The sequence below is a fragment of the Saimiri boliviensis genome, chromosome 7 (genome assembly GCF_048565385.1).
Source record: "Saimiri boliviensis isolate mSaiBol1 chromosome 7, mSaiBol1.pri, whole genome shotgun sequence".
Classification (NCBI taxonomy): Eukaryota; Metazoa; Chordata; class Mammalia; order Primates; family Cebidae; genus Saimiri; species Saimiri boliviensis.
The window spans coordinates 100,964,410-100,989,674 of record NC_133455.1 but is presented as its reverse complement, the minus strand read 5'-3'; the positions used below and the strand labels follow the sequence as shown (position 1 = coordinate 100,989,674).

Below are 25,265 nucleotides of genomic sequence, written 5' to 3'. Positions count from 1 at the left end.
TATGACTTTTATCATGCTGAGATAATTTCCTTCTGTTCCTTGTGTGCTGAGTGTTTTTATTAGTAAAAGATGTTGGATTTTATCAAATCAGCTAAGATAATCATGAGGTTTTTGTTCTTAATATTCTTAATGTGGTTTATTCTATTGATTTTTATATGTTGAATAATTTTTACATTCCAGAAATAAATCCCAGTCGGTCATTGTGTTTAACGCTTTCAGTACACTATTGGAGTGGTTCGTAGTATTCTGCTGAGAATTTTAATATCAATATTCATCAGGCATATTAGTCTGTTGTTTTTTCATAGTATCTTTTTCTAGTTTTGATACCAGGAAAATGCTGGCCTCATCAAATGAGTTCAGAAATGTTTCCTCCTCTTCAATTTTTTGATATTGTTTCAGGAGGATTAGTGTTAATTCTTCTTTAAATGTGTAGTAGAATGCATCAGTGAAGTCTTCTGATTCTGGGCTTTTCTTGTTGGGAGGTTTTGACTATGGATTAATTTTTCTACTAGTTATTGATCTATTCAGGTTTTTATTTCTTTATCATTTAATCTTGGCAGGTGGCATGTTTCTAGCGTTTTATCAATTTCTTCTGTCATCTAACTTATTGGCATATAATTATTCACAGTAGTCTCTTATAATCCCTTTTATTTCTGCAGATATTTTGTAATATGTTATGTTTCACCTCTCATTTTGTCATTTGAGTCTTCTTTCATTTTTCTTACTTAGTATAGATAAGCGTTTGTCAATGTCTCTCACTTGCAGCTGAGCTCCCACTAATTATTCCACCCTTCACTTCAGTAATGTTTGCCTTATATATTTAGGTGCTCTAATATCGGGTGCATATGTATTTATAGTTGCCATGTTTTCCTTCTTTCTCCCTTGGGGCAGCTTTTGAATTAAATTTTATCTCTCTGATATAAATGTGATATAATTTATATAATTTATATAAATGTGATATAATTCATATACTTTATATAAATGTGATATACTTTATATAAATGTGATATAATTTATATAAATGTGATATAAATGTGATATCATGTGATCTGTCTGATATAAATGGTGACCTGTGCTCTCTCTTTGTTAACATTTGCATGGAACAATATCTTTTCCCATCTTTTCCCTTTCATCCTGTGAGTGCTTTTGAGCTAACATAAGTCTTTCGTATATAGGATATAGTTGGATCTTGTCTTTTTATTAATAATTGCAGCAATATAGGTCTTGGGAAGTTTAACCCATTTGCATTTAAAGCAATCTTTACAGAGAAGGACTTAATATTGCCGTTTTGCTCAGTATTTCTGTATATCTTGTGTATTTTGTCCTTTTGTTCCTCTTTTGCTGCTATCTCTTGTGTTTCACTGATTTTCTAGAGTAGTAGGTTTTGATTCCTTTCTCACTTCCTTTTGTGTATCTCCTATAAGTATTTCATTGTTGTTATTCTTATGGGGATTACAGAAAACATACTAAAGTTATTAAAATTATAACCATTTTAAGATGATAACAATTTCGATTGTATAAAAAATCCCTCTATCCTTCAGCTATCTTCCCTCCCCCACCCCCGTTTATGTTACTGGTGTCACAAATTACTTATTTTTACATCATGCCTCCTTCAAAATAGATTTTATAGCTATTTTAATACATTTTAAAAGAAATATATTAGAAGAATGTTAGAAAGAATCAGTAAACTTGAGGGCAAGTCAATTGAATTCTGTTCCAGAATTAAAGGTGATTCATGCACTAACATTACAATATTACAGAAGTCTGTATTTATGTATATATTTACTTTTACCAGAAAGCTTGCATGTTTTCATGACTATCTATCAGTCTTTAACTTCAACTTAAAGGATTCCCTTTAGCATTTGTTTTAGGGTAGATCTAGTGGCAATGAATTCTCTCAACTTTTGTTTATCTGGGAAATTCTTAAATTTTTTTTTTTTTTGAAGCAGAGTCTTCCTCTTTCTTCCAGGCTGGGGTGCAGTGGTGTCATCTTGGCTCACTGCAAGCTCTGCCTCCCAGGCTCAAGAGATTCTTGTGCTTCAGCCTCCCGAGTAGCTGAGATTACAGGCATATGCCACCACACCTGGCTATATTTTCACCATATTGGCCAGTTTTGTCTAGAACTCCAGCCTCAAGTGATTCACTTATCTCAGCCTCTCAGAGTGCTGGGATTACAGATGTGAGCCACCACTCCCAGCCTCTTCTTTAGTTTTTAATGATAGTTTTCCCAGATATGTTTTTTTTAGTTGGCTGTTTTTTTTTTCTTCAGTATTTTGATATATCATTACAGTCCCTTCTGTCCCGCAAGGTTTCACTGAGAAACCTGCTGATAGTTATGGGAGCTTGCTTGTACATAATAAGCACTTTTCTTTGCCACTTTTAACATTATTTCTCTGTGACTTTTGACAGTTTGATTAAATGCATCTTAGTATGAGTCTCTTTGGATTTGTTCTAGTTGTACTTGAGCTTCTTGAATTTTGTATGCCCACTTCTCTCACAAAATTTGGGAAGTTCTTGGCCATGATTTCTTGAAATAGGTTTTCTTTCCGCCCCATTTTAAAAAAATTATCCTCCTATGACTCCCACAATGCATATATTGGTCCACTTCATGGTTTCCACAAATCATTAGGCTCTCTCTACTTTTCTTCATTCCTTTTTCTTTTTGCTCCTGTGACCTGATAACTTCAAATGACTTGTCCTCAAGTTCATTGATTGTTTCTTCACTTGATCAAGTTTTCTGTTAAACCTCTCTGGTGAATTTTAAAATTTATTTATCAGATTCTTCAGTTCCAGTATATTTTTGAAAAAAATCAATAGTTCCTGTTTGTTGATATTCTCATTTTGTTTGTGCATCATTTTCCAGATTTTGTTTAGTACTCCATCTGTGTAGTCTTTTAACTCATTGAGATTTTTCAGATAGTAACTTTGAAGTCTTTGTTAGGTTATTTATAAATCTTTTTTCTTTAGGTCCAGTGCCTGGTGATCTACTTTGTTCCTTTAATTTAGCCTTGTTTTTCTGTTTCATTGTATGTCTTGACATCTTCTGTTTATATTTAGGCATTAAAAAAACACCTATTCTAGCATTTATTGTCTGGCTTTGTACAGACCTTCACCAATCAGCCTGAGTATAAATTCTAGGAGTCTCTCAAATTTTTTCTGGTGCTGCATCTTCTCTGGACCTGTGTGTACTTTTCCAGATAAAGTAATTTACACAGGTTTTATTTGTAGAAGCTTGCATTCTCTTGCTTTACCTGGTGTCTATATGCAGTTCCAGTCTATCTGGAGCAGTAATAAGCTGCCATGATTGTTTTTGTTCTTAGCAGCTACCAAATATCCCCAATATGTTGTGTTTCCCATTAGTGGTCTGAATTAGGTGTGACAGAAACCAGTTCCTAAGGCAGACCCCTGGAAAGCCAGAAAGTTGATGCTTGTTTCACTCTTCTCTTTCCCTTCCAAAAAAGATGCTTGGAAATGAAAGTTTTTTCTCTATTGCTTTGTGCAGTGCCTCATATGAGGAGGGCCTATGGCAAGTAAATGCAGTAGACTTTCTTAACTGCTTCAATGTGTTTTCTTGGCCTTGGTCTTACCAATGGTGCTGCAACGTTTTAACTATTTTCTTTCTTTTTTTTAAAATTGTACTTTAGGTTCTGGGGTAAATGTGCAGATCATGCAGGATTGGTTCATAGCTACCTATATGGCAATGTGATTTACTGCCTCCATCCCCCCGTCACCTATATCTGGCATTTCTCCCTGTGTTATCCATCCCCAACCTCCCCACCCCTCACTGTCCCTTCCCTAGCCCCCTCTACAGACCCCAGTGTGTGATGCTCCCCTCCCTGTGTCCATGTGTTCTCATTGTTCAGCACGTGCCTATAAGAGAGTACATGCAGTGTTTGATTTTCTGTTCTTGTGTCAGTTTGCTGAGAATGATGGTTTCCAGGTTCATCCATGTCCCTACAAAGGTAATGAACTCATTGTTTTTTATGGTTGCGTAGTATTCCATGGTGTATATGTGCCACACTTTCCTTGTCCAGTCTATCATCGATGTGCATTTGGATTGGTTCCAGGTCTTTGCTATTGTAAACAGTGCCACAATGAACATACGTGTTCATGTGTCTTTATAATAGTAAAGGGATTGCTGGATCAAATGGAATTTCTACTCCTAGGTCCTTGAGGAATTGCCACACTGTCTTCCACAATGGCTGAACTAATTTACACTCTCACCAACAGTGTAAAAGTGTTCTTATTTCTCCACAACCTCTCCAGCCATCTGTTGTCTCCAGATTTTTTAATGATTGCCATTTTAACTGGTGTGAGATGGTATCTCAATGTGGTTTTGATTTGCATTTCTCTAATGACCAGTGATGATGAGCATTTTTTCATGTGTTTGTTGGCCTCATATATGTCTTCTTTTGAAAAGTGTCTGTTCATGTCCTTTGCCTGCTTTTGAATGGGTTTGTTTGTTTGTTTTTTTCTTGCAAATGTGTTTTAGTTCTTTGTAGATTCTGGATATTAGCCCTTTGTCAGATGGATAGATTGCAAAATTTTTTCTCATTCTGTTGGTTGCTGATTCACTCTAATGATTGTTTCTTTTGCTCTACAGAAGCTCTGGAGTTTAATGAGATCCCATTTGTCTATTTTGGCTTTTGTTGCCAATGCTTTTGGGATTTTAATCATGAAGTCATTGTCTATGCCTCTGTTCTGAATAGTTTTGCCTAGGTTTTCTTCTAGGGTTTTTATGGTGCTAGCTTTATATTTCAGTCTTTAATCCACCTGAATTCAATTTTAGTGTAAGGTGTCAGGAAGGGTTCCAGTTTCTGTTTTCTGCACATGGCTAGCCAGTTTCCCCAACACCATTTATTAAACAGGGAATCCTTTCCCCATTGCTTGTTTTTGTCAGGTTTGTCAAAGATCAGATGATTGTAGATGTGTGGTGTTGCCTCCAAGGCCTCTGTTCTGTTCCATTAGTCTATATCTCTGTTTTGGGACCAGTACCATGCTGTTTTGATTACTGTAGCCTTATAGTATAGTTTGAAGTCAGGTAGCATGATGCCTCCAGCTTTGTTCTTTTTGCTTAGGATCGTCTTGGCTATGCAGGCTCCCCTTTGGTTCCGTATAAAGTTTAAGGTGATTTTTTTTCCAGTTCTGTGAAGAGGGTCATTGGTAGCTTGGTAGGGATAGTGCTGAGTGTGTAAATTACTTTGGACAGTATGGCCATTTTCACGATGTTGATTCTTCCTAACCATGAGCATGGAATGTTTTTCCATATATTTGTGTCCTCTCTTTTTTCCTTGAGCAGTGGTTTGTAGTTCTTCTTGAAGAGGTCCTTTACATTCTTTGTTAGTTGTATTCCTAGGTGTTTTATTCTCTTTGTAGCAATTGTGAATGGGAGTTTGCTCTTGATTTGTCTCTCTGTTAGTCTGTTACTGGTGTGTTGAAATGCTTGTGATTTCTGCACATTGATTTTGCATCCTGGGACTTTGCTGAAGTGGCTTATCAGTTTCAGGAGATTTGGGACTGAGATGATGGGGTCTACTAAGTATACAGTCATGTCATCTACAAATGGAGTCAGTTTGACTTTCTCCCTTCCTTATTGAACACCCTTTATTTCTTTGCCTTGCCTGATTGCTCTGGTTAGAACTTCCAATACTATATTGAATAGGGGTGATGAGAGAGAGCATCCTTGTCTAGTGCCAGATTTTAAAGGAAATGCTTCCAGTTTTTGCCCATTCAGTATGATATTGGCTGTGGGTTTGTTGTAAAGTAGCTTTCATTATTTTGAGATACATTCTATCAATACCTAGTTTATTGAGAGCTTTTAGCATAAAGGGCTGTTGACTTGTGTCGAGGATTTTCATCTATTGAGATAATCATGTGGTTTTTGTCATTGGTTCTGTTTATGTGGTGGATTATGTTTATAGACTTGTGTATGTTGAACCAGCCTTGCATCCCCTGGATGAAGCCTACTTGATCGTAATGGATGAGCTTTTTGATGTGCTGTTGCAATCATTTTGACAGCATTTCATTGAAGATTTTTGCATCTATGTTCATCATGGATATTGGCCTGAAGTTTTCTTTTTTAGTTGAGTCTGCTGGGTTTTGGTATCAGGATGATGTTGGTCTCATAAAATGATTTTGGAAGGATTCTCTCTTTTTGGATTGTTTGGAATAGTTTCAAAAGGAATGGTACCAGCTCCTCTTTGTACCTCTGGTAGAATTCGGCTGTGAACCCATCTGGACCTGGACTTCTTTTGATTGGTAGGCTATTAATTGCTGCTGCCTCAGCTTTAGCCCTTGTTATTGGTCTATTCAGTGTTTCAAGCAAGTGTCCAGGAATTTATCCATTTCTTCCAGGTTTACTGGTTTATGTGCATAGAGTTGTTTGTAGTAATATCTGATGGTAGTTTGTATTTCTGTGGAATCAGTGGTGATAACCCCTTTATCATTTTTTTATTGCATCTATTTGATTCTTCTTTCTTTTTTATTAATCTGGCTAGTGGGCTGTCTATTTTGTTGATATATTAAAAAAACCAGCTCCTGGATTTGTTGATTTTTTGAAGTGTTTTCTTTGTCTCTGTCTCCTTCAGTTCTGCTCTGATCTTAGTTATTACTTGTCTTCTGCTTGCTTTCGAGGTTTTTTGATCTTGTTCCTCTAGCTCTTTCAATTTTGATGATAGGGTGTCAATTTTAGATATTTCTTCACTTCTCCTGTGGGCATTTATTGCTATAAATTTTCCTGTAGGCACTGTTTTAAATGTGTCCCAGAGATTCTGGTATATTGTGTCTTCATTCTTGTTGGTTTCAAATAACATCTTTATTTCTGCCTTTATTTTATGGTTGATCCAGTAGACATTCAGGAGCCAGTAGTTCAGCTCCCATGAAGTTGTGCAGCTCTGAGTTAGTTTCTTAGTCCTGAGTTGATTGCACTGTGGTCTGACAGACTATTTGTTATGATTTCCATTCTTTTGCATTTGCTAAGGAGTGATTTACTTTCAATTATGTGGTCAGTTTTAAATTAGATGTCATGTGGTGCTGAGAAAAATGTATATTCTGTGTATTTGGGGTGGAGAGTTCTGTAGATGTCTGTTAGGTCTGCTTGGTCCAGATCTGAGTCCAAGTCCTGGATATCCTTGTTAGTTTTCTGTCTTGTTGATCTGTCTAATATTGACTGTGGAGTGTTAAAGTCTCCCATTATTATTGTGTGGGAGTAGAATTATCTTTGTAGGTCATTAAGAACTTGCTTTATAAATCTGGGTGCTCCTGTATTGGGTGTGTATATATTTAGGATCGTTAGCTCTTCTTGTTGCATTGATCCTTTTACTGTTACTTAATGCCCTTCTTTGTCTCTTTTGATCTTTGTTGGTTTAACGTCTCTTTTATCAGAGACTAGGATTGCAACTCCTGCTTTTTTTTGCTCTCCATTTGCTTGGTAAATCTTCCTCCATCCTTTTATTTTGAGCCTATATGTCTCTTTGCATGTGAGATGGGTTTTCTGAATACAGCACACTGATGGGTCTTGACTTTTTATCCAATTTGCCAGTCTGTGTCTTTTGATTGGGGCATTTATCCCATTTACATTTAAGGTTAATATTGTCATGTGTGAATTTGATCCTGCCATTTTGAGGCTAGCTGATTTTTTTGTCCGTTAGTTGATGCAGTTTCTTCATTATGTCGATGATCTTTACTATTTGGTATATTTTTGCAGTGTGTGGTACTGGCTGTTCCTTTCCATGTTTAGTGCTTCTTTCAGGAGCCCTTGTAAGGCAGGCCTGGTGGTGACAAACTCTCTCAGCAATTGCTTGTTCATAAAGGATTTTATTTCTCTTTTGTTTATGAAGCTTAGTTTGGCTGGATATGAAATTCTAAGTTGAAAGTTCTTTTCTTTAAGGATGTTGAATATTGGTCCTCACTCTCTTCTGGCTTGAAGGGTTTCTACTGAGACATCTGCTGTGAGTCTGATGGGCTTCCCTTTGTGGGTAACCTGACCTTTCTCTCTGCCTGCCCTTTTCATTTTTTCCTTCATTTCAACCCTGGTGAATCTGATGATTGTGTCTTTGGATTGCTCTTCTTGAGGAATATCTTTGTGGTGTTCTCTGTATTTCCTGGACTTGAATATTGGCCTGCCTTACTAGGTTGGGGAAGTTCTCCTGGATAATATCCTGAAGAGTGTTTTCCAGATCGGATTCATTCTCTCTGTCACATTCAGGTACACCACACCTATCAAACGTAAATTAGGTCTTTTCACATAATCCCATATTTCTTGGAGGCTTTGTTTATTTCTTCTCACTCTTTTTTCTCTAATATTGCCTTCTCATTTTATTTCATTGAGTTGATTGGCTATTGAAACTTGTGTACGCTTTGTGAAGTTCTCATGTTGTGGTTTGAGCTCCATTAAGTCATTATATTCTTCTCTAAGCAGTTTACTCTCATTAGCATTTTGTCACACTTTTTTTTCAAGGTTCTTAGTTTCTTTGCATTGAGTTAGAACATGTTCTTTTAGTTCAGAGAAATTTGTTATTACTCACCTTCTGAAGCCTGTTTCTGTCAATTGATCAGACTCATTCTCCATTCAGCCTTGTTCCTTTGCTGGTGATAAGCTGTGATCCCTTGGTGGAGGAGAGATGTTCTGGTTTTTGGTGTTTTCATCCTTTTTGCACTGGTTTCTTCCCATCTTAGTTGCTTTATCTACCTGTGGTCTTTGTAGTTGGTGACTTTTGGATGGGGTCTCTGAGTGGACATCCTTTTTGTTGATGTTGAAGTTTTCTGTTTTTAAATTTTTCTTCTAATAGTTCTCTCTAATGCAGGACTGCTGAAGGTTCACTCCAGATTCTGATTGCCTGGGGAAAAGTCTCTTTGCTGCAGGGGCTACAGAACAGTAAGGGTTGCTGCCAGTTTCTTCTTCTGTTATCTTTGTCCCAGAAGGGTTGCCACCAGATGTCAGCCAGAGGTCTCCTTTATGAGGTGTCTCTTTGGATATATGGGGGTCAGGGAGCTGCTTGAGGAGACAGTCTGTCCCTTATGGGACATCAAGTGCTGTGCTGGGAGCTCTGTTGTTCTATTTAGAGCTGCTGGGAAGGCACGTTTAAGTGTGCTGCAGTGTGACTCATACCCATCTCTTCACCCAGGTGCTCTGTCCTTGGAAGGTGGGGCTTTATTTTTAAGTTCCTGAAGTGCTGCTGTCCCTTCTCAGAGAGGTTCTCCCCAGCAAGGAGGGAGTCTAGTCACAGTCTGACAGCAGAGGTGTTGCTGAGCTGCCGCAGGCTCTGCCCAGCTGCTGTGTAAATTTCCTTGTGGTTTTGTTTACAGAAGTACAGTTAGAACTTCCTCAGTAATGGTAGTCTGCTTCAGTAATGGCAGACTGCTTCGGTAATGGTGGACTTCCTTGGTAATGATGGACTGCCTCAGTAATGGTGGACTGCCTTCATAATGGTGGACTGTCTCGGTAATGGCAGTCACCCTTCCCCTCACCGAGCTGGACCATCACTGCACTTGCTGCAAAACTCTCAATCCAGAGCGTTTCAGATTTCTGGTCTTTGTGGTGGTGATACCTGCCCAGCCAGATCACCTGGATCCCTGTTTCAGCCCCCTCTTTATCAGTTGAATGGGCGGCTCTGTCTCCCAGGCATTCCAGGTGCCAGTTGAAATGGCCACCCAGATTTGTGTGAGTTTTTGTGTGGAGACCCATGGTGCTGGCTGAAACAACTGTGCTGGAAACTCATGGCACTTTTCAGTCCAGGAATCTCTTGGTCTGTGGGCAGTAAAAACTCATTTGGAAATATGGTGATCACTCACACTCTGCATTGTTCTTACTTGGATCTGCACTACAGAGCTGTTCCTATTTGGCCATCTTCTTAACTATTTTCTGAAGTTCGCAAAGGTAGTTTGGTTCACATATTGTTGTCATTGTCTTAATGGGGAAACTAGGGCATTCGGTTTCTATTCTACCATCTTACTGACATCAGTAGATCATGTACTTTTAAAAAATACTTTCAACTTTTATCTTAGATTTAGGAAGTACATGGTTGTGTTTGTTGTTTGAGTATATTGTGCAATGCTGAGGTTTGGGGTAGAATTGATTCTGTCACCCAGATACTTAGCATAGTACCCAATAGTTGGTTTTTCAACCATTGCCCCACTCCATTCCTCCTCCCTTCCTTCTCTACTAGTCCCCAGTATCTATTTTTGCTACATTTATATCCATGAGTACTCAATATTTAGCTCTCACTTCTTATAAGTGAGAAGATGTAGTATTTGGTTTTCTGTTTCTGCGTTAATTCACTTAGGATAATGGCCTCCAGTTGAATCCATGTGGCTGCAAAGAACACAATTTAAATCATTGTAATGACTATGTAGTATTCCATTTTGTATATATATTACATTTTCTTTATCCAATTCACCATTGATGAGCACCTAGGTTGATTCCATGTTTTTACTATTGCAAATGCTATTGCAATGAACATATGAGCACATACTTTTTCTGGTCAAATTATTTATTTTCTGCTAAATATATACTGAGTAATGGGATTTCTGGGTTGAATAGCACTTCTGTTTTATGTTTTTTGAGAAATCTTCAAATTGCTTTCCATGGAGGCTGAACTAATTTACATTCCCACCAGGAGTGTACATAAGTGTTTCATTTTCTCACTAGCCTCTCAAGCATCTGTTGTTTTTGACTTTAAAGGAATAGCCATTCTGACTGCTGTGAGATTATATCACAGTGCTTTTGTTTGCATTTCTCTGATGACTAGAGATGTGCATTTTTTCATATGTTTGTTGCCTGCTTATATGTCTTCTTTTGAGAAGTGTCTGCTTATATCTTTTGCCCATTTTTTAATGGGGCTGTTTCTTGTTTGTTCAGTTGTTTAAACTCCTTATAGATTCTTGATATTAGATCTTTGTTGGACGTATAGTTTGTGAATATTTTGTCCTATTCTGTAGGTGGTCTGTTTGCTCCGTTGATAGTTTCTTTTGCTAAGATGCACTTTAGTTTAATTAGGTCCCACTTGAGAATTTTTGTTTTTGTTGCAATTGCTTTTGAGGACTTAGTCATAAATTATTTCCTAAGGCTCATGTCCAGAATGGTAGTTCCTAGGGTTTCTTCTAGGATTCTTATATTTGAGGTCATATATTTAAACTTTTAATCCATTTTGGGTTAATTTTTGTTATGATGAAAGCTAGGGATTCAGTTACATTCTTCTGCATATGATTACCCAGCTATCCAGCCCCATTTATTAAATAGGGAGTCCTTTCTGTATAGCTTGCTATTGTCAACTTTGTCAAAGATCAGATGGCTACAGGTATTTGGCTTGATTTCTAGGATCTCTGCCTTTTGTTCTATTCAGGCCCTCAACAGATTGGTTGATGAATACCCACACTGGGGAGGACAATCTACTACTGAGCTTACCAATTCAAATGCTAATCTCATCTGAAAACACCCTTACTTTCATCTGGTCACCCTTTGGTCCAGTCAGGTTGATGCATAGAATTAATCATTACCCCATCTGAACATATACAATTTTAAAAAAAGATTGAAAACACAGAAAATAAATTTATGTAATTTTAAAGACAATTCTGTTTCTTGGTAAAGAAAAGAATGAAATTCTGAGATGGGAACTCATGTATTAGGACTGTCTCTTCCCTGTAATGATGTTGGTGTTTTAGGCCTGTACTCTTGGTCAGCAGGCCATCATGTGACTACTCCTCACACCTTGTGTTTTCATCTAAAGAGTAACTCTGAAGGCTATAAGGAATCTTTACTCTCTTCAATCTGGAAATACCAAAGTCTTTGACTCCTTTTTTTCCTTCATGCAGAATTTCATTGTCCAACAGCTGAATGAGTCACTTTCTTATTTTCTGGGGCTTTCAGACCCACAAGGTAATAATAATTGGCAATGGATTGATAAGACACCTTTTGAGAAAAATGTCAGGTGAGTGCACAACTGGGGCCTTGTTTACACAGAATGGGGAAATTTTGTTAGGAGTGACTAATAATGTTAATACTGATAATTATGATGATGACAGGATCTAATAATTATTAAGCATTACTAAGGATATGCATTATATCACTTAAACTTCATGCAAACTTCTCTTTTTCTGAACTAGTTTTACACATGAAAAACTAAATAACTTGCCCCAAATCAATAAATTATTATGATGAGAAACTGGATTTCAACCCCATGTCTATCTGACTCCAGAGGTGGTGCTCTAAACTATTGCATTTTTCTGACTTTAAATACAAGTAGACACTTAAACTGATCTCTAAATAATAAAATTTAAAATATCTCATCAGAACTATGTACAATTTTATGTAATAATACTATTTACTTGTGGCTTTAAAAAAGAATTCAATTATACGTTATCTTATTTGATTCTTCCAATATCTTGTGAATTACTTAGAGGCCTTATTATAATTCCCATTTTTAAAGATGAAGAATCTAATACGTGGGGATATTGAATTACTTGCCCAAGATCAAAATGAGTGAGTTTCAAAACCAGGTCTTGTAATTCCAAAAGTTATGTGCAATCTCCCAGTCTTTACCCAGAATGTATTCCCTGGAGGCAGGGTAACTTTTACATCCAGACTCAGGCACCCAAACATTCACTTAAGGCAGATCCATGAGAATAAAGACACTTAGGAAGGTGATTAGAATACACACATGTAAGGAGATAGTCTCTTTATTACATGTCAGTAAGAAGGAAATTATTTAATAACCCCAGTCAGGATAAAGGGTCTGTAAAAAGGAAAAAGATTGCTGCAGAAAGACCTAAGAATAAACCATCTCTAAAATTTTTGCCAGGATAATGTTAAAGAAGCAAGTTTAAAAGTGTGTGTCCATGTGCACACGAATGTTCATAACAGCACTGTTTACAATAGCAAAGACCTGGAACCAACCCAAATGCCCATCGATGATAGACTGGACAGGGAAAATGTGGCACATCTACACCATGGAATACTATGGAACCATCAAAAATGATGAGTTCATGTCCTTTGTAGGGACATAGATGAACCTGGAAACCATCATTCTCAGCAAACTGACACAAGAGCAGAAACACCGCATGTTCTCACTCATAGGCGGGTGTTGAACAATGAAAACACATGGACACAAGGAGGGGAGCACTACACACTGGGGTCTGTTGGGGGGAATAGGGGAGGAACGGCGGGGTGGGGAGGTGGGGAGGGATAGCATGGGGAGAAATGCCAGATACAGGTGATGGGGAGGAAGACAGCAAATCACACTGCCACGTGTGTACCTATGCAACAATCTTGCATGTTCTTCACATGTACCCCAAAACCTAAAATGCAATTAAAAAAAAAGCATGTGTCCATACTTGAAGATTTGAGGAGGGCAGTATGAAAAGAAGGAACAATCATTGGAATATTCTCTCTTCATAAATCCCACTCTGCTCACCCCAAACTTACAGACTTTCTAATCATTCATCATGCATTCATTGAAGATGTGTATCTACCTTTTTGTTTTCCTTTAGATTTTGGCACGCAAATGAACCCAATCATTCTGAAGAGCAATGTGGTTCAATAGTCTTCTGGAAACCTAAAGGATGGGGATGGAATGATGTTCTCTGTGAAACTAGAAGAAATTCAATATGTGAGATGAATAAGATTTATCTATGAGTGGAACTTCTTTCACTGACATTTTAAAAACTGAAACCTATCATGAAATGATAATTTCTTCCTGTAATTTACACATAATCCTTATGTTATAAAGGTTCATAGAAATGGAAAGACACCTGTCTCCCTGTAATCAATCTTCTTCTAGTTTCCTCTTTTCCACTAATGATAGAATGAGCTCTTCCTCTCTTTCTTCTTTCACTTGTTATTCATTTTGTTCTTTCTTCATACTTCATTACACAGACATTTATTGTTTCAGAGACTGTACTGTTTTGTTTGTTAGAAGATTTTTAAGGCAGTATCTTTTGAAAATGATGATCTTTCTTCCTCAAAATACCGTAAAGAAATCTTTTTGGTTGAGAACTGCAATCATCTGAAGGCCTGACAAGAGTTGAAAGATCTGTTTTCTAGATGGCTCACTTGCATGGCTGGCAACTTGGTGTTGGCCATTGCTAGGAGGTCAATATCTCACCATGTGGAACTCTCTGGAGGGCTAACTGAATCTCCTTACAATAGAGTGGCCAGCTGCCATTGGAAAAAGTGATCCAAAAAACAAGTGAAAGTAATGTCTTTAATGAATTAGACTCAGCAGTTATGGACCATGACTTTTGCTGTACCCCATTGGTCACATAAAACAGATCTGATATAATAAATAACGGGGCTACCCAAAGGCATGAATACCAGAATGTGAGAATCACTGAGGGCCATCTTGTAGGCTGACTATCACAGCAAAATTTCTTTAAAAAGATGCCAAAAAAAAAGTGTAGTAAAAATTAAATTAATTAAAAAATCTCCTACACTAAAATTATGGACTTCTGTTCATCAAAACATTATTAAGAAGATTCAAATTAAAATGACTGGAGGACGATATTTTAAACACTTATAACTGACACAATATTAATGCCAAACATATATAAGCATCTATTACGAATCAGTTAGAAGAACACAAAAAATGAGAAAAATATTTGAACAAGCACTTTATAGATGGGGAAATACAGACAATATTCATGTTTTTATAGAGATGCTCAGCTTCGTTCATAATGTAATAACTGCAAGTCAAGACAATAAGACATCATTTTATGTCAATTTTTATGGTAAAATTAAAAAATATAATTCCAAAAGTTGGAGGAAATATAAATCAATAAGACTACTTACACATTACTGATTTGTGTTTAACTTTGTACAACTGCTTTGGAAAGTACATAAATATACATTTTCCTTACATAAATGCCATCCAAAAAGATGCTGTATTGAGAGAGATTCAAGATCTATGACATATGGGTATTAAAATGGAGAAGTGTTCTAAGATTCTAGGTTTTTTATTGGGCAGTAAAGTTAACATAAATATCCAACAACGACAACAACAAAAATAAAATGAAACAAGAGTATAAAGAGGATAGCATAGGATGAATCTAAAATTATGATCAGGCCGGGCATGGTGGCTCATGCCTGTAATCCCAGCACTTTGGGAGGTTGAGTAGGGTGGATCACCTGAGGTCGGGAGTTTGAGACCAGCCTGGCCAAGATGGCAAAACCCCTTCTCTACTAAAAATACAAAAAATAACCAGGAATGGTTGCATGCACCTGTAATCCCAACTACTTGGGAGGCTGAGGCAGGAGAATTACTTGAATCCAGGAGGTGGAGGTTGCAGTGAGCTGAGATCGTGCCATTGCACTCCAGCTTGGGAGACAAGAGCAAAACTTTGTCTCAAAAAAAAAAAAAAATAATAATAATGATTAGTATGCTATTGTGCAAAGTGCAAATATGAAAAATAATCCATTAGATTAATGCAAGTTTGGGGTTCTTGACTGATAGCTTTGAGTTCAAGATTATAATGAAATTGTGGTCCCGGGATCCAGAAGATGTTGTCTTTGTCTTCATGCCACCATTACTGTAATGAAGCTGGTAGCTAGACATGAGATACTCCATCTAACTGTAACAAGTACATCTGGAAAGTCGCCATTTATGATCTTGATCATCAGGCAGAAACATGAGCAAGAAATTAGCTCTTGCTTTGTTTTTACCTCCCACATCTCATGCTATTGAATTAAATTGGCTCCAAATTTGCATCAATAACGTAATTGAAAAAGAGTCTTAAAAATGTTGTTCATGGCTTTCCCGACTTTGAAGCACTGGTAGGCCCAATGAAGAACGTGGGAATGGATGTGAGTGCTGGTTGACTAGATCCAGTATGGTTGTGCCATGGCGTTCTTTAAATATAGTTATATTTGACCTAAACATCACTATTCCTAAATGAGATGGTGCATACTTTTCCTTTTGGTGCTATCCTAGTTTGGAATCCATTTATGCTAGCTTCATAAAAAATGAGTCAGAATGTTTTTCATTTTTCATTCTCTGAACAATTTGGTTAAATTTGCCTGTAATGTAAGTGTATATTTCTTAGAACTGTTAAATTTATCTGTAAATTTCTCTGGACTTGCTCTCTATTTAAGACTACTTTTTTGACCATATTTTTCTTTTCTTCTGTGATTTTGAGACTTAGGATTTCTAACCCTTCTTAGTTAATTTAGTTTTTTTTTTTTTTTTTTTTTTTTTTTTTTTTTTTTAGAAAATCATCTATTTCATATAAAATTTAATTTGTTAACTTGATCTGTGAATAGTGTATGTATATAATTCTAATCTACCCTTGCATCTAAAAAATGTGTAACATTTTTAGTTTTAATTAATTTTGCATGTATCTTTCTTCTTTTAACTTGATCAAGCTTGTCAAAGTTATATTAAATGTCCTTTAAAAAAGAAAGTCAGCTTTCCTGATGGTATGTACTTTTATTCTATTTAATTTATGACTGTTTTTGTTATTAATTGATCCTTCACTCTTTGAATTTATTTTAATCTTACCTAGTTTCTTAAATTAATATAAAGGAATTCATTGATCTTCAGTCTTTTCTTTTCAAATAAAACATTAAAGGCTATATTTTTACTTTGGGTATTATTTTAACCCATCAGGAATTTTAAATTTTAATGGTCTCATTATTTCTCATTTTTACATAGTAATAATTGTGGGAAGGACTTTTTCTTGGTCTTGGAGTGATTTAGTATAGTGTTTTAAAATTTCTATGAGACTAGATCAGTTTTAGCTTCTATCTTGAAAATTTCTTACTACATTTTGTTTAAAGAATGCAACATATGCATCCTACAATACTTTTAAGTGTTTATTATATTTTCTTTGTGGCCTTGAATTAATTCAGACAAGAAAAGCTAAACTGTGTTAGAAAATTAGTGAGGCTAACGGGTTAGGCTGATTTAGGACTGCTTTCATTCTGGTTTATTACATAACAAGAAAACAAAACATACAATGAGGAAACCTCCTCCTCAGTGGAGAGAATTCACATGTATTAACAAGTATCCTCACACTCTGAGTCTGTTCTGAGAGGCATAACCTCATACCTCCTTCCCAAACATGCTTGTTATTAATTCAGCAACATTGTTCTTTCCAAGTCCCTGAACACCCAGCCAAGCCATCAGGCACTGACTGTGAATTGTTACATGTCTTTATCCCAAACCATCTTTCCTTCTAGGCAAAGTTAACCATCAGATGCACAGCCTGAAGTTACTTCCATTGAGAAGGTTTCCATTTTTTACAAGCTTCCTGAGCTAGTTATGAGTAGAGCTGTAACTTTCAACTGTCTTCCTCTAGTGAGTGCCAAATAATGAGCACAACCATATGAAAACAAAACTTTTTTTCCTTCTGAGATAAGTAGTCATAGAGCGCTCCCTAGGGGGTCATAGGTGAGGATTTAGGGAGAAGTAACATTACGGCAGAAATAAGCACACTGAGATTGTGAATCAATGTGTTTTGAAGCCAATTGATATCCAATCATATTTAAAATGCTCAAAAATTTCCCATGATACATCAGCTAACACAGTTTATGAAGGTCTTCCATGGTGATCTGGTTTGTTTCTGTGTCCCTGTCCAAATCTTATCTTGAACTGTAATTCCCATGTGTCAGAGGAGGGGCCTCATGGGAAATGATTGACTCATGGGGAAAGACTTCCCTTTTTATGATAGAGTTCTCACAAGATCTGGTTGTTTGATAAGTGTGTAGCTCTTCTTCCTTATCTTGCTCTCTCCTGCCACCATGGTAAGATGTACTAGCTCTCCCTTTGCCTTCTGCCATGACTGTAAGCTTCCCAATGCCTCCCACTCACGCTTCCTTCAGTCTGCAGAACTGTGAGTCAAACCTCTTTTCTTCAATTACTCATTCTCAGGTAGTTCTTTTTTTTTTTTTTGAGATGGAGTTTCACTCTTGTTACCCAGGCTGGAGTGCAATGGCGCGATCTCGGTTCACTGCAACCTCCGCCTCCTGGGTTCAGGCAATTCTCCTGCCTCAGCCTCCTGAGTAGCCGGGATTACAGGCATGTGCCACCATGCCCAGCTAATGTTTTGTATTTTTAGTAGAGATGGGGTTTCACCACTTTGACCAGGATGGTCTCGATCTCTTGACCTCGTGATCCACCCGCCTCGGCCTCCCAAAGTGCTGGGATTACAGGCTTGAGCCACCGTGCCTGGCATCAGGTAGTTCTTTATAGCAACTGTGAAAACGGATGAATACAGAAAATTGGCACCATGAGAATGGAACACTGCTATAAAGATACCCTACATGAAATTCCACATGAAAATGTGTAAGTGACTTTGGAACTCGGTAACTGTCAGAGGTTGGAAGAGTTTGGAGGGCTTGGAAGAGGACAGGAAGATGTGGGAAAGCTTGGAACTTCCAAGAGACTTGTCAAATGGTTTTGACCAAAGTGCTGATGGTGATATGGACAATAAAGTCCAGGCTGAGGGGCTCACAGATGGCAATGAGAAACTTGTTGGGTAGTGGAGTAAATGTCACTCTTGCTATGCTTTAGCAAAGAGACTGGTGGCATTTTGCCTTAGAGATCTGTGGAACTTTGAACTTGAGAGAGATGATTTAGGATATCTGGCAGAAGAAATTTCTAAACAGCAAAGCATTTAAGATGTGACCTGGCTCTTTCTAAAACTGTATGTTGATATGTGTGAACAATGAGATGATCTGAAACTGCAACTTATATTTAGAAGGGAAGCAGAGCACAAAAGCTTGGAAACTTTGCAGCCCAGCCATGCAGTAGAAAAGAAAAACCCACTTTTTGGGAGAAAGTCAAGCCTGCTGCAGAAATTTGTGTAAGTAAAGAGGAACTGGAGTCAAATGTTAATGGGAAAAATGTCTTCAGGTCATTTGAGAGATTTTCTTGGTAGTACCTCCCATCACAGTCTTGGAGTCCTAGGAAGGATAAGTGGTTTCATGGGCTGGGCCCAGGGCCCTGCTGCTCTGTGCAGCCTCAGGACCAGGCCCCTTGCATCCCAGCTGATCCATCTCTAGCCATGGCTAACAGGGTCAAGGTTTATTTCAGGCCATTGCTTCAGAGGGTGCAAGTCCCAAGCCTTGGTGACTTCCATGCGTTGTTGGGCCTGTGGGTGCACAGAAGACAAGAGTTGAACTTTGGGAGTTTCTGTTTAGATTTCAGAGGATGTATGGAAACACCTGGATGTCCAGACAGAAGTTTCCTGCAGGGGTGGAGCCCTTACGAAGACAATCTCTACTAGGGCAATGCAGAGAGGGAATGTGGGGTTGGAGACCCTACATGGAGTCCTCCACTGGAGCACTGCGTAATGGAGCTGTGGGAAGAGGGCCATCATCTTTCAGACCCCAGAATTGTATCCACTGACAATTTGCACTGTGCACCTGGAAAAGCTATAGGGACTCAATGCTAGTCCATGAAAGCAGCTGCAGCTCCTGTACCCTGCAAAGCCATAGGGGCTGAACTACCCAAGGCCTGGGGAGCCCACTTCTTGCATCAGCATACCCTGTATGTGAGACATGGAATCAAAGGAGATTATTTTGGAGCTTTAAGATTTAATAAGGCTGGATGTGGTAACTCATGCCTGTAATTCCACAAATTTGGGAGGCCAACACGGGCAAATCATCTGAGCTCAGGAGTTTGAGACCTGCCTAAGCAACATGGCAAAACCCCTTCTCTATGAAAAATACAAAATTAGCCACGTGCAGTGGCATGTGCCTGTAGTCACAGCTACTTGGGAGGCTGAGGCAGAAGAATTGCTTGAGCTTGCAAGGTGGATGTTGCATAGAGCTGAGATCATGCCATTGCACTCCAGCTGGGTGACAGAGATAGACCTTATCTCAAAAAATTTTTAAATAACTGCCCTGCTGGCTTTTGGACCTGCATAGTGCCTGTAGCCTCTTTGTTTTGGCCAATTTCTCCCTTTTGGAGTGGGACCATTTACCCAATGTCTGTATCCCCATTTTATCTTGAAAGTAACTAACTTGTTTTTCACTTTATAGGCTCATAAGCAGAAGGGTCTTGCCTTGTCTCAGATGAAACTTGGCCCTTGGTCTTTTGAGTTAATGCTGGGATGAGTTAAGACTTTGAAGAACTGTTGAGAAAGCATGATGAGTTTTGAAACAAACAAACAAACAAACAAACAAACACACAAACAAAAAACATGAGTGCCTGGCTGGCAAGATGGCCAAATAGGAACAGCTCCTGTCTGCAGCTCCCAATGAGATCAATGCAGAAGGCTGGTGATTGACGCATTTCCAACTGAGGTACCTGGATCATCTCACTGGGACTGGTTAGACAGTGGGTGCAGCCCATGGAGAGGGTGAACCAAAGCAGGGTGGGGTGCTGCATCACCTGGGAAGCACAAGGGGTCAGGGAACTCCCTCCCCTAGTAAGAGAAGTTGTGATCTTACTCCAAGCCAAACAAGTATTGTTTGATCAGTCATAGTTGGCATCAGTTCAATGGGATCCACTGAATCAGGGCTATCAGGCCTACCCATTGATATATTATCATCTTCATCCATATCATCATGTGCAGGATGCTCTGGCAACATCACCCTTGCCTCAGAGAGGGCAGGGGGATCATCAAAGATCCTGCCATCATTATTACTAGTTTTGTCATCTAATATTCCACCATAATTTCCTCCTCCAAAATTATTCTCCTTACATTGGTCTTCATATTCGAAGAGGTTAATTTTCTCATTTAGATTGCTGGTGCTCTGCTCAGACTCTAACAGGAAGTTAGAAGCAGTATTGCTTACTAACATCTCCTCATTGCCATAAGCACAGTCTTCTCTCATTATCTCATGATCATCCATTCCAAAATTGCAAACATTATTTTCTTGTAAGATACTGATGTTCCCAATTTCTTCTCTCATGGTTATCTCTTCTACTGTCCTTTGATTCAAGCTGAACTGCTGGGCTACTTTGATGTCATCTAAGTCAGCTTACAATTCCATTACTTGAAGACTAAAGTAATGGCATTATAAGCTGCTTCCTGATTTTCCTCAAGTAGGTCAACAACACCTGGCCAAAAAGCCATCTTTATGTTAATGAATGCTTCATTATAGTTTGCAAAAATGTATTTTTCTCTCCTGTGATAGATTCAAACAGCTCCCAGTCAGAGATGTCCTGATATCCCTAATGCCATTTCCACCTTTGGTGAGGTGACACTCTCCATGCTGCTCTCTAAACTGCACTCAAATACATGAGCTTTGGTTAGCTGTTTATCCCAATGGGCCACTGGCCAAATTTTGGTTAGAGACCCTCTTTTACTGAGAAGAAAATGTGCATAGAACATTGTTCTGGTTGGCTATGAAAATAGAAGGATCCTTGCTCTCTGCTGGGAGTTGGGTGGGCTGGGTGGCCCAGGGACAGAAAAAGGGTTGGGAGAGGGGCAGAAAAGGGGGGAACCCTTGTGAGGTGTAGCTTCAGAGCAGCTCCTGCTCCCTACCAAAGCCATAACCTCCTTTTCAATTCACTCAAACAAACACGATGGATTGCTCCAACATGTTTTATGTTCCTTTTTTTTCTTCCTGCTGCCTTGCCTTCCATTTGATTGATTATTTAAAAATTATTATTTTCCTCATCTGTCATTTTGGCAGTCACATGCTTTTTGACTACTTATAGTAGTTATTCTAGAAATTACAACATGCAACAATGACCTATCAAACCACATTTGGTTCATCCATTCCATCCATTGATGAACACTTGACTTCCTTTTTCTTTATGGCTCTTGTGAATAATGCTGCTATGAATGTGGGGGCAGAAACATCACTTTGAGAGCCTACTTTCAATTATTTTGGGTATATATTAGAAGTACAATTGCTGGATCTTACGGTAGTTTCATTTTTAAATTTTTGAGAAACTACTATACTGTTTTCCATAGTGGTTGCACCATTTTACATTCTGACCAATAGTATACAAAGGTTCCATTTTTTTTTTTGTCAACATTTATTATTCTCTGTATTTTTTTTGCAGCCATCTTAATGGGTATAAGATTGCATTGCATTGTGCCTTTGATTTGCATTTTTCTAACGATTAGTGATGTTGAGCACTTTTCATGTGCTTGCTACCCATTGATATTTTTAGAACATTAAAAATAAAGCTTTTTGTTCCTTTCGGCCAGAACCACCATCTTCCAGTAATTCGCCAAAATGGCAAACACAAAGGGAAAGAGGAGAGGCACTCGATACATGTTCTCTAGGCCTTTTAGAAAACATGGAGTTGTTCCTTTGGCCACGTATATGCGAATCTATAAGAAAGGTGATGTTGTAGACATCAAGGGAATGGGTACTGTTCAAAAAGGAATGCCCCACAAATGTTATCATGGCAAAACTGGAAGAGTCTACAATGTTACCCAGCATGCTGTTGGCATTGTTGTAAACAAACAAGTTAAGGGCAAGATTCTTGCCAAGAGAATTAATGTGAGTATTGAGCACATCAAGCACTCTAAGAGCCGTGATAGCTTCCTAAAATGTGTGAAGGAAACTGATCAGAAAAAGAAAGAAGCCAAAGAGAAAGGTACCTGGGCCCAACTGAAGTGCCAGCCTGCTTCACCCAGAGAAACACACTTTGTGAGAACCAATGGGAAGGAGCCTGAGCTGCTGGAATCTATTAACTATGAATTCATGGCATAATAGGTTTTTTTTTTTTAAAGACCTCTGGACTGTTTTATTAAAAAATACAGCTTTTTAATGTCTTCCTCAGGATGGTTGGTCCAATTTACCTAGTCTGCAATAACTAGATTTGGAATTTAGACATCTTGATGTTTTACCGGGACAATAAAATATTTTGAACCTTTCCCTAGTGGGCTGAAAAGTGATTCAGCCCCAAAGATGTTCATATTCTAATCCTGTGAATCTGTGAACATATTACTTTATGTTGTGAAAGGGACTTTGCAGGTATGATTACGTTAAGAATTTTGAATTGAAGAGATCCTGAATTATCTGGGTGAGCCCAGTATTATCATGTCGGTCTTTAAAAGAGGAAGATGGAGAATTAGAGTCAGTGAAGGAGATATGATGACAATTGCAGACATCAGAGTTAGTGTGAGATATTTGAAGATGCTATACTGCTGACTTTGAAGATGGAGGAAGGGACTATGAGCCAATGAATGCAGGAAGCCTCTACAAGCTGGAGAAGGCAAAAAATGGATTTTCCTCTAGAGCTCCAGAAGGAACACAGCCTTGCCGACCCAATCTAGGCTCTCTCACCTTCAGAGCTAGAAGACAACACATTTGTGTGGCACAGTTTATGACAGCAGCGTTCGAAAACTAATACAATTTCTTTCAATTTTGGCTTTATTATTGTCAAGAGCTCAGCTGTGCTGGCAAGAGTTGAGTTGTCAGGTATTGAAACAGCCAACTAAAGCAACAAGTTGAAACGAAGTGGAGAGCTACTGCGGACTGAGTCGGAGTGGGGAAAAGCGTCTTTAGGGTATCCCTTCCGTCAGCTAACAAGGAAGCTTCTGCAGAGGCAACTGAAGAGGAACTTGGCCAATGTTCCCTGATAAAGAGACCTATGAATTAAGGCATTGGGCTAGGAATGCAAATACGTATAAGAGCATGGCCTGATCGCTTGATTGCAACATCCCTTGCAAACTGCAGCGCATTGGCTGTGCGACAGGTTTGGTGTGGGGAGGGCAGCTTTCCATCAGGAGGCCTGCCAGGTAAAACCTTTGTAAACGCCTGTTGGTTGGGCCTGAAAAAATCACACATAGATTTTTTTTTTTTTTTTTTTAATGGTCACTAGCTGGATTCCTCAAGTTATAGTGACTCTCTTGAGTTATAATGAGTTCTTAGCTACAGACAAAATAAAATCACTGTTAAAAAATGTTTATACTGGGACAATAGTAAAAAGACCTTATCAGAGTTCAAAATGTACACACTTACTTGTGGGAAGTTTCACTTTCTTGCCATTCAAATGGAAAGCTCATTCTGCGGCAAGCTGATTCTGTAATTTGCAACAACAGAAGTGAAGTGTCAGAGCAGCGCCTTGCTAGACTTTCTGGCATTTTTTTTCCCCCAAAGTATAACTCTTTGGAAAATTATAGAAATTTTGGAGAAAGTAGAATTAGAAGAGGGTTCTGTGGAGAATCAGGATATGTTTAGTGAAGAAAAAATGAAAAGGATTTATGTGTCTAAATAATATAACAAAAGTAGTTGAAAATCACGGGGCCTGAGGAGGTCATGTGGATAGAAACAGTGCCTTTCAGTGATCACTAGACTCATGAGCAACGAACATACACACCTGGCTCTTCTAGAATTTTGGCACTGGATATCTTGGTGCTCTCTCGCTAGAGGAGATATGCTGACTCTTCCGTGGGAGAGCAGTATCTTAACATTGCTAGATCAGTCAGTTCTTCCAGTCCAATGGTATGTGGATTTACAGTAAATATAAACTAATTTATAAAGAAAATAGATTCAATATTTTGTAGCCTTAAGTGTTTAGACAGAAATTTATACTTTATTCACACTTTAAAATACCTAATTTATGATTGCAAAAGACTTTCTAGGTGAAAATTTTCTACGTTCCAAATAGCAATCTGTTATTCTTTTTTTTTTTGCACATAAAACTTAATAAGACTTTAATATCACCAAGTATGTACACATAGTTTACATTTTCCCAATTGTCATTATTTTTTCATGGTTTATTCAAATCAGAATTAAAATACAGTCATGCACTGCAATTGGTTGAAATGATCAAGTCTCTTTTATCCCTCTAATTTTTCCTTCCAAGTTGTTTGTTGGAGACAGTGAAACATTTGTTTTACAGACTTTCCCAGTTTTTAGGTTGTACTGATTTCATCATGATAGAGCATTTGTTCATTAGAGGCTGGATAAATGCTTGATTAATTCCTTTTATTTACCAAAATTCAGAGATATTTCATTAGCATCCTACATAAGTCACCATTAGGATTTTGCAAAATTCTATCATGGGTTCCTGGATGTAGGTATATTTGATGAGTTTCTGTCCATTTCAGTTATTTTCTTATTAATGACCAAATTATACCATCTTTGGCCAGTAAAAGTCCTTTTAAGTTGATCCTTGAATCTTTTGCAAGTCATTCCAGTTGTCTTGACCACTTTCTTTTCTTCATCTAGATTGCTATGAATTAATGTGCAGAATCTTCATCCTAGTAGACTTACTTGTGACTCATACGGTGATTGGCAGGAGGCTTCTTTCCTTCCTCACACATCAGCCTCTCCATAGCCTACTTAAATGTCATCACAACTTGTCAGCGGTCTTCCCCTAGGGTGAGTGATCCGAGAGAGAAAGGCAGAAGCCGCCCTG

General features: G+C 38.1%; 2 protein-coding genes and 1 pseudogene across 7 annotated transcripts in view; 2 read left to right on the top strand and 1 right to left on the bottom strand.

The window, feature by feature from the left end:
* The window catches only part of LOC101035445 (C-type lectin domain containing 6A), a 74,188-nt gene that overhangs the window by 15,248 nt on the left and 33,675 nt on the right, over positions 1–25,265 (top strand). Inside the window, exons 5-6 of one of the 6 annotated variants that reach the window (XM_003926686.3) lie at positions 11,812–11,927; positions 13,486–17,873. The exons of 3 other annotated variants lie outside the window; for them this stretch is intronic. In XM_003926686.3, coding sequence (XP_003926735.2) covers positions 11,812–11,927; positions 13,486–13,630 — 261 coding nt within the window. In that variant the 3' untranslated portion in view covers positions 13,631–17,873. Of the gene's footprint in view, positions 1–11,811; positions 11,928–13,485; positions 17,874–17,899; positions 20,237–25,265 lie in introns of those variants that run through there. 2 more of the 6 variants (XM_074403124.1, XM_074403123.1) reach the window with 2 other exon arrangements.
* LOC101035762 (large ribosomal subunit protein eL21-like) lies at positions 20,262–23,353 on the top strand. Its single transcript, XM_074403125.1, has one exon. The coding sequence runs from the start codon at positions 22,127–22,129 to the stop codon at positions 22,607–22,609; it is 483 nt and encodes a 160-aa protein (XP_074259226.1). The 5' UTR covers positions 20,262–22,126; the 3' UTR covers positions 22,610–23,353.
* Positions 20,342–21,270, bottom strand: LOC141585032 (double-strand-break repair protein rad21 homolog pseudogene; annotated as a pseudogene).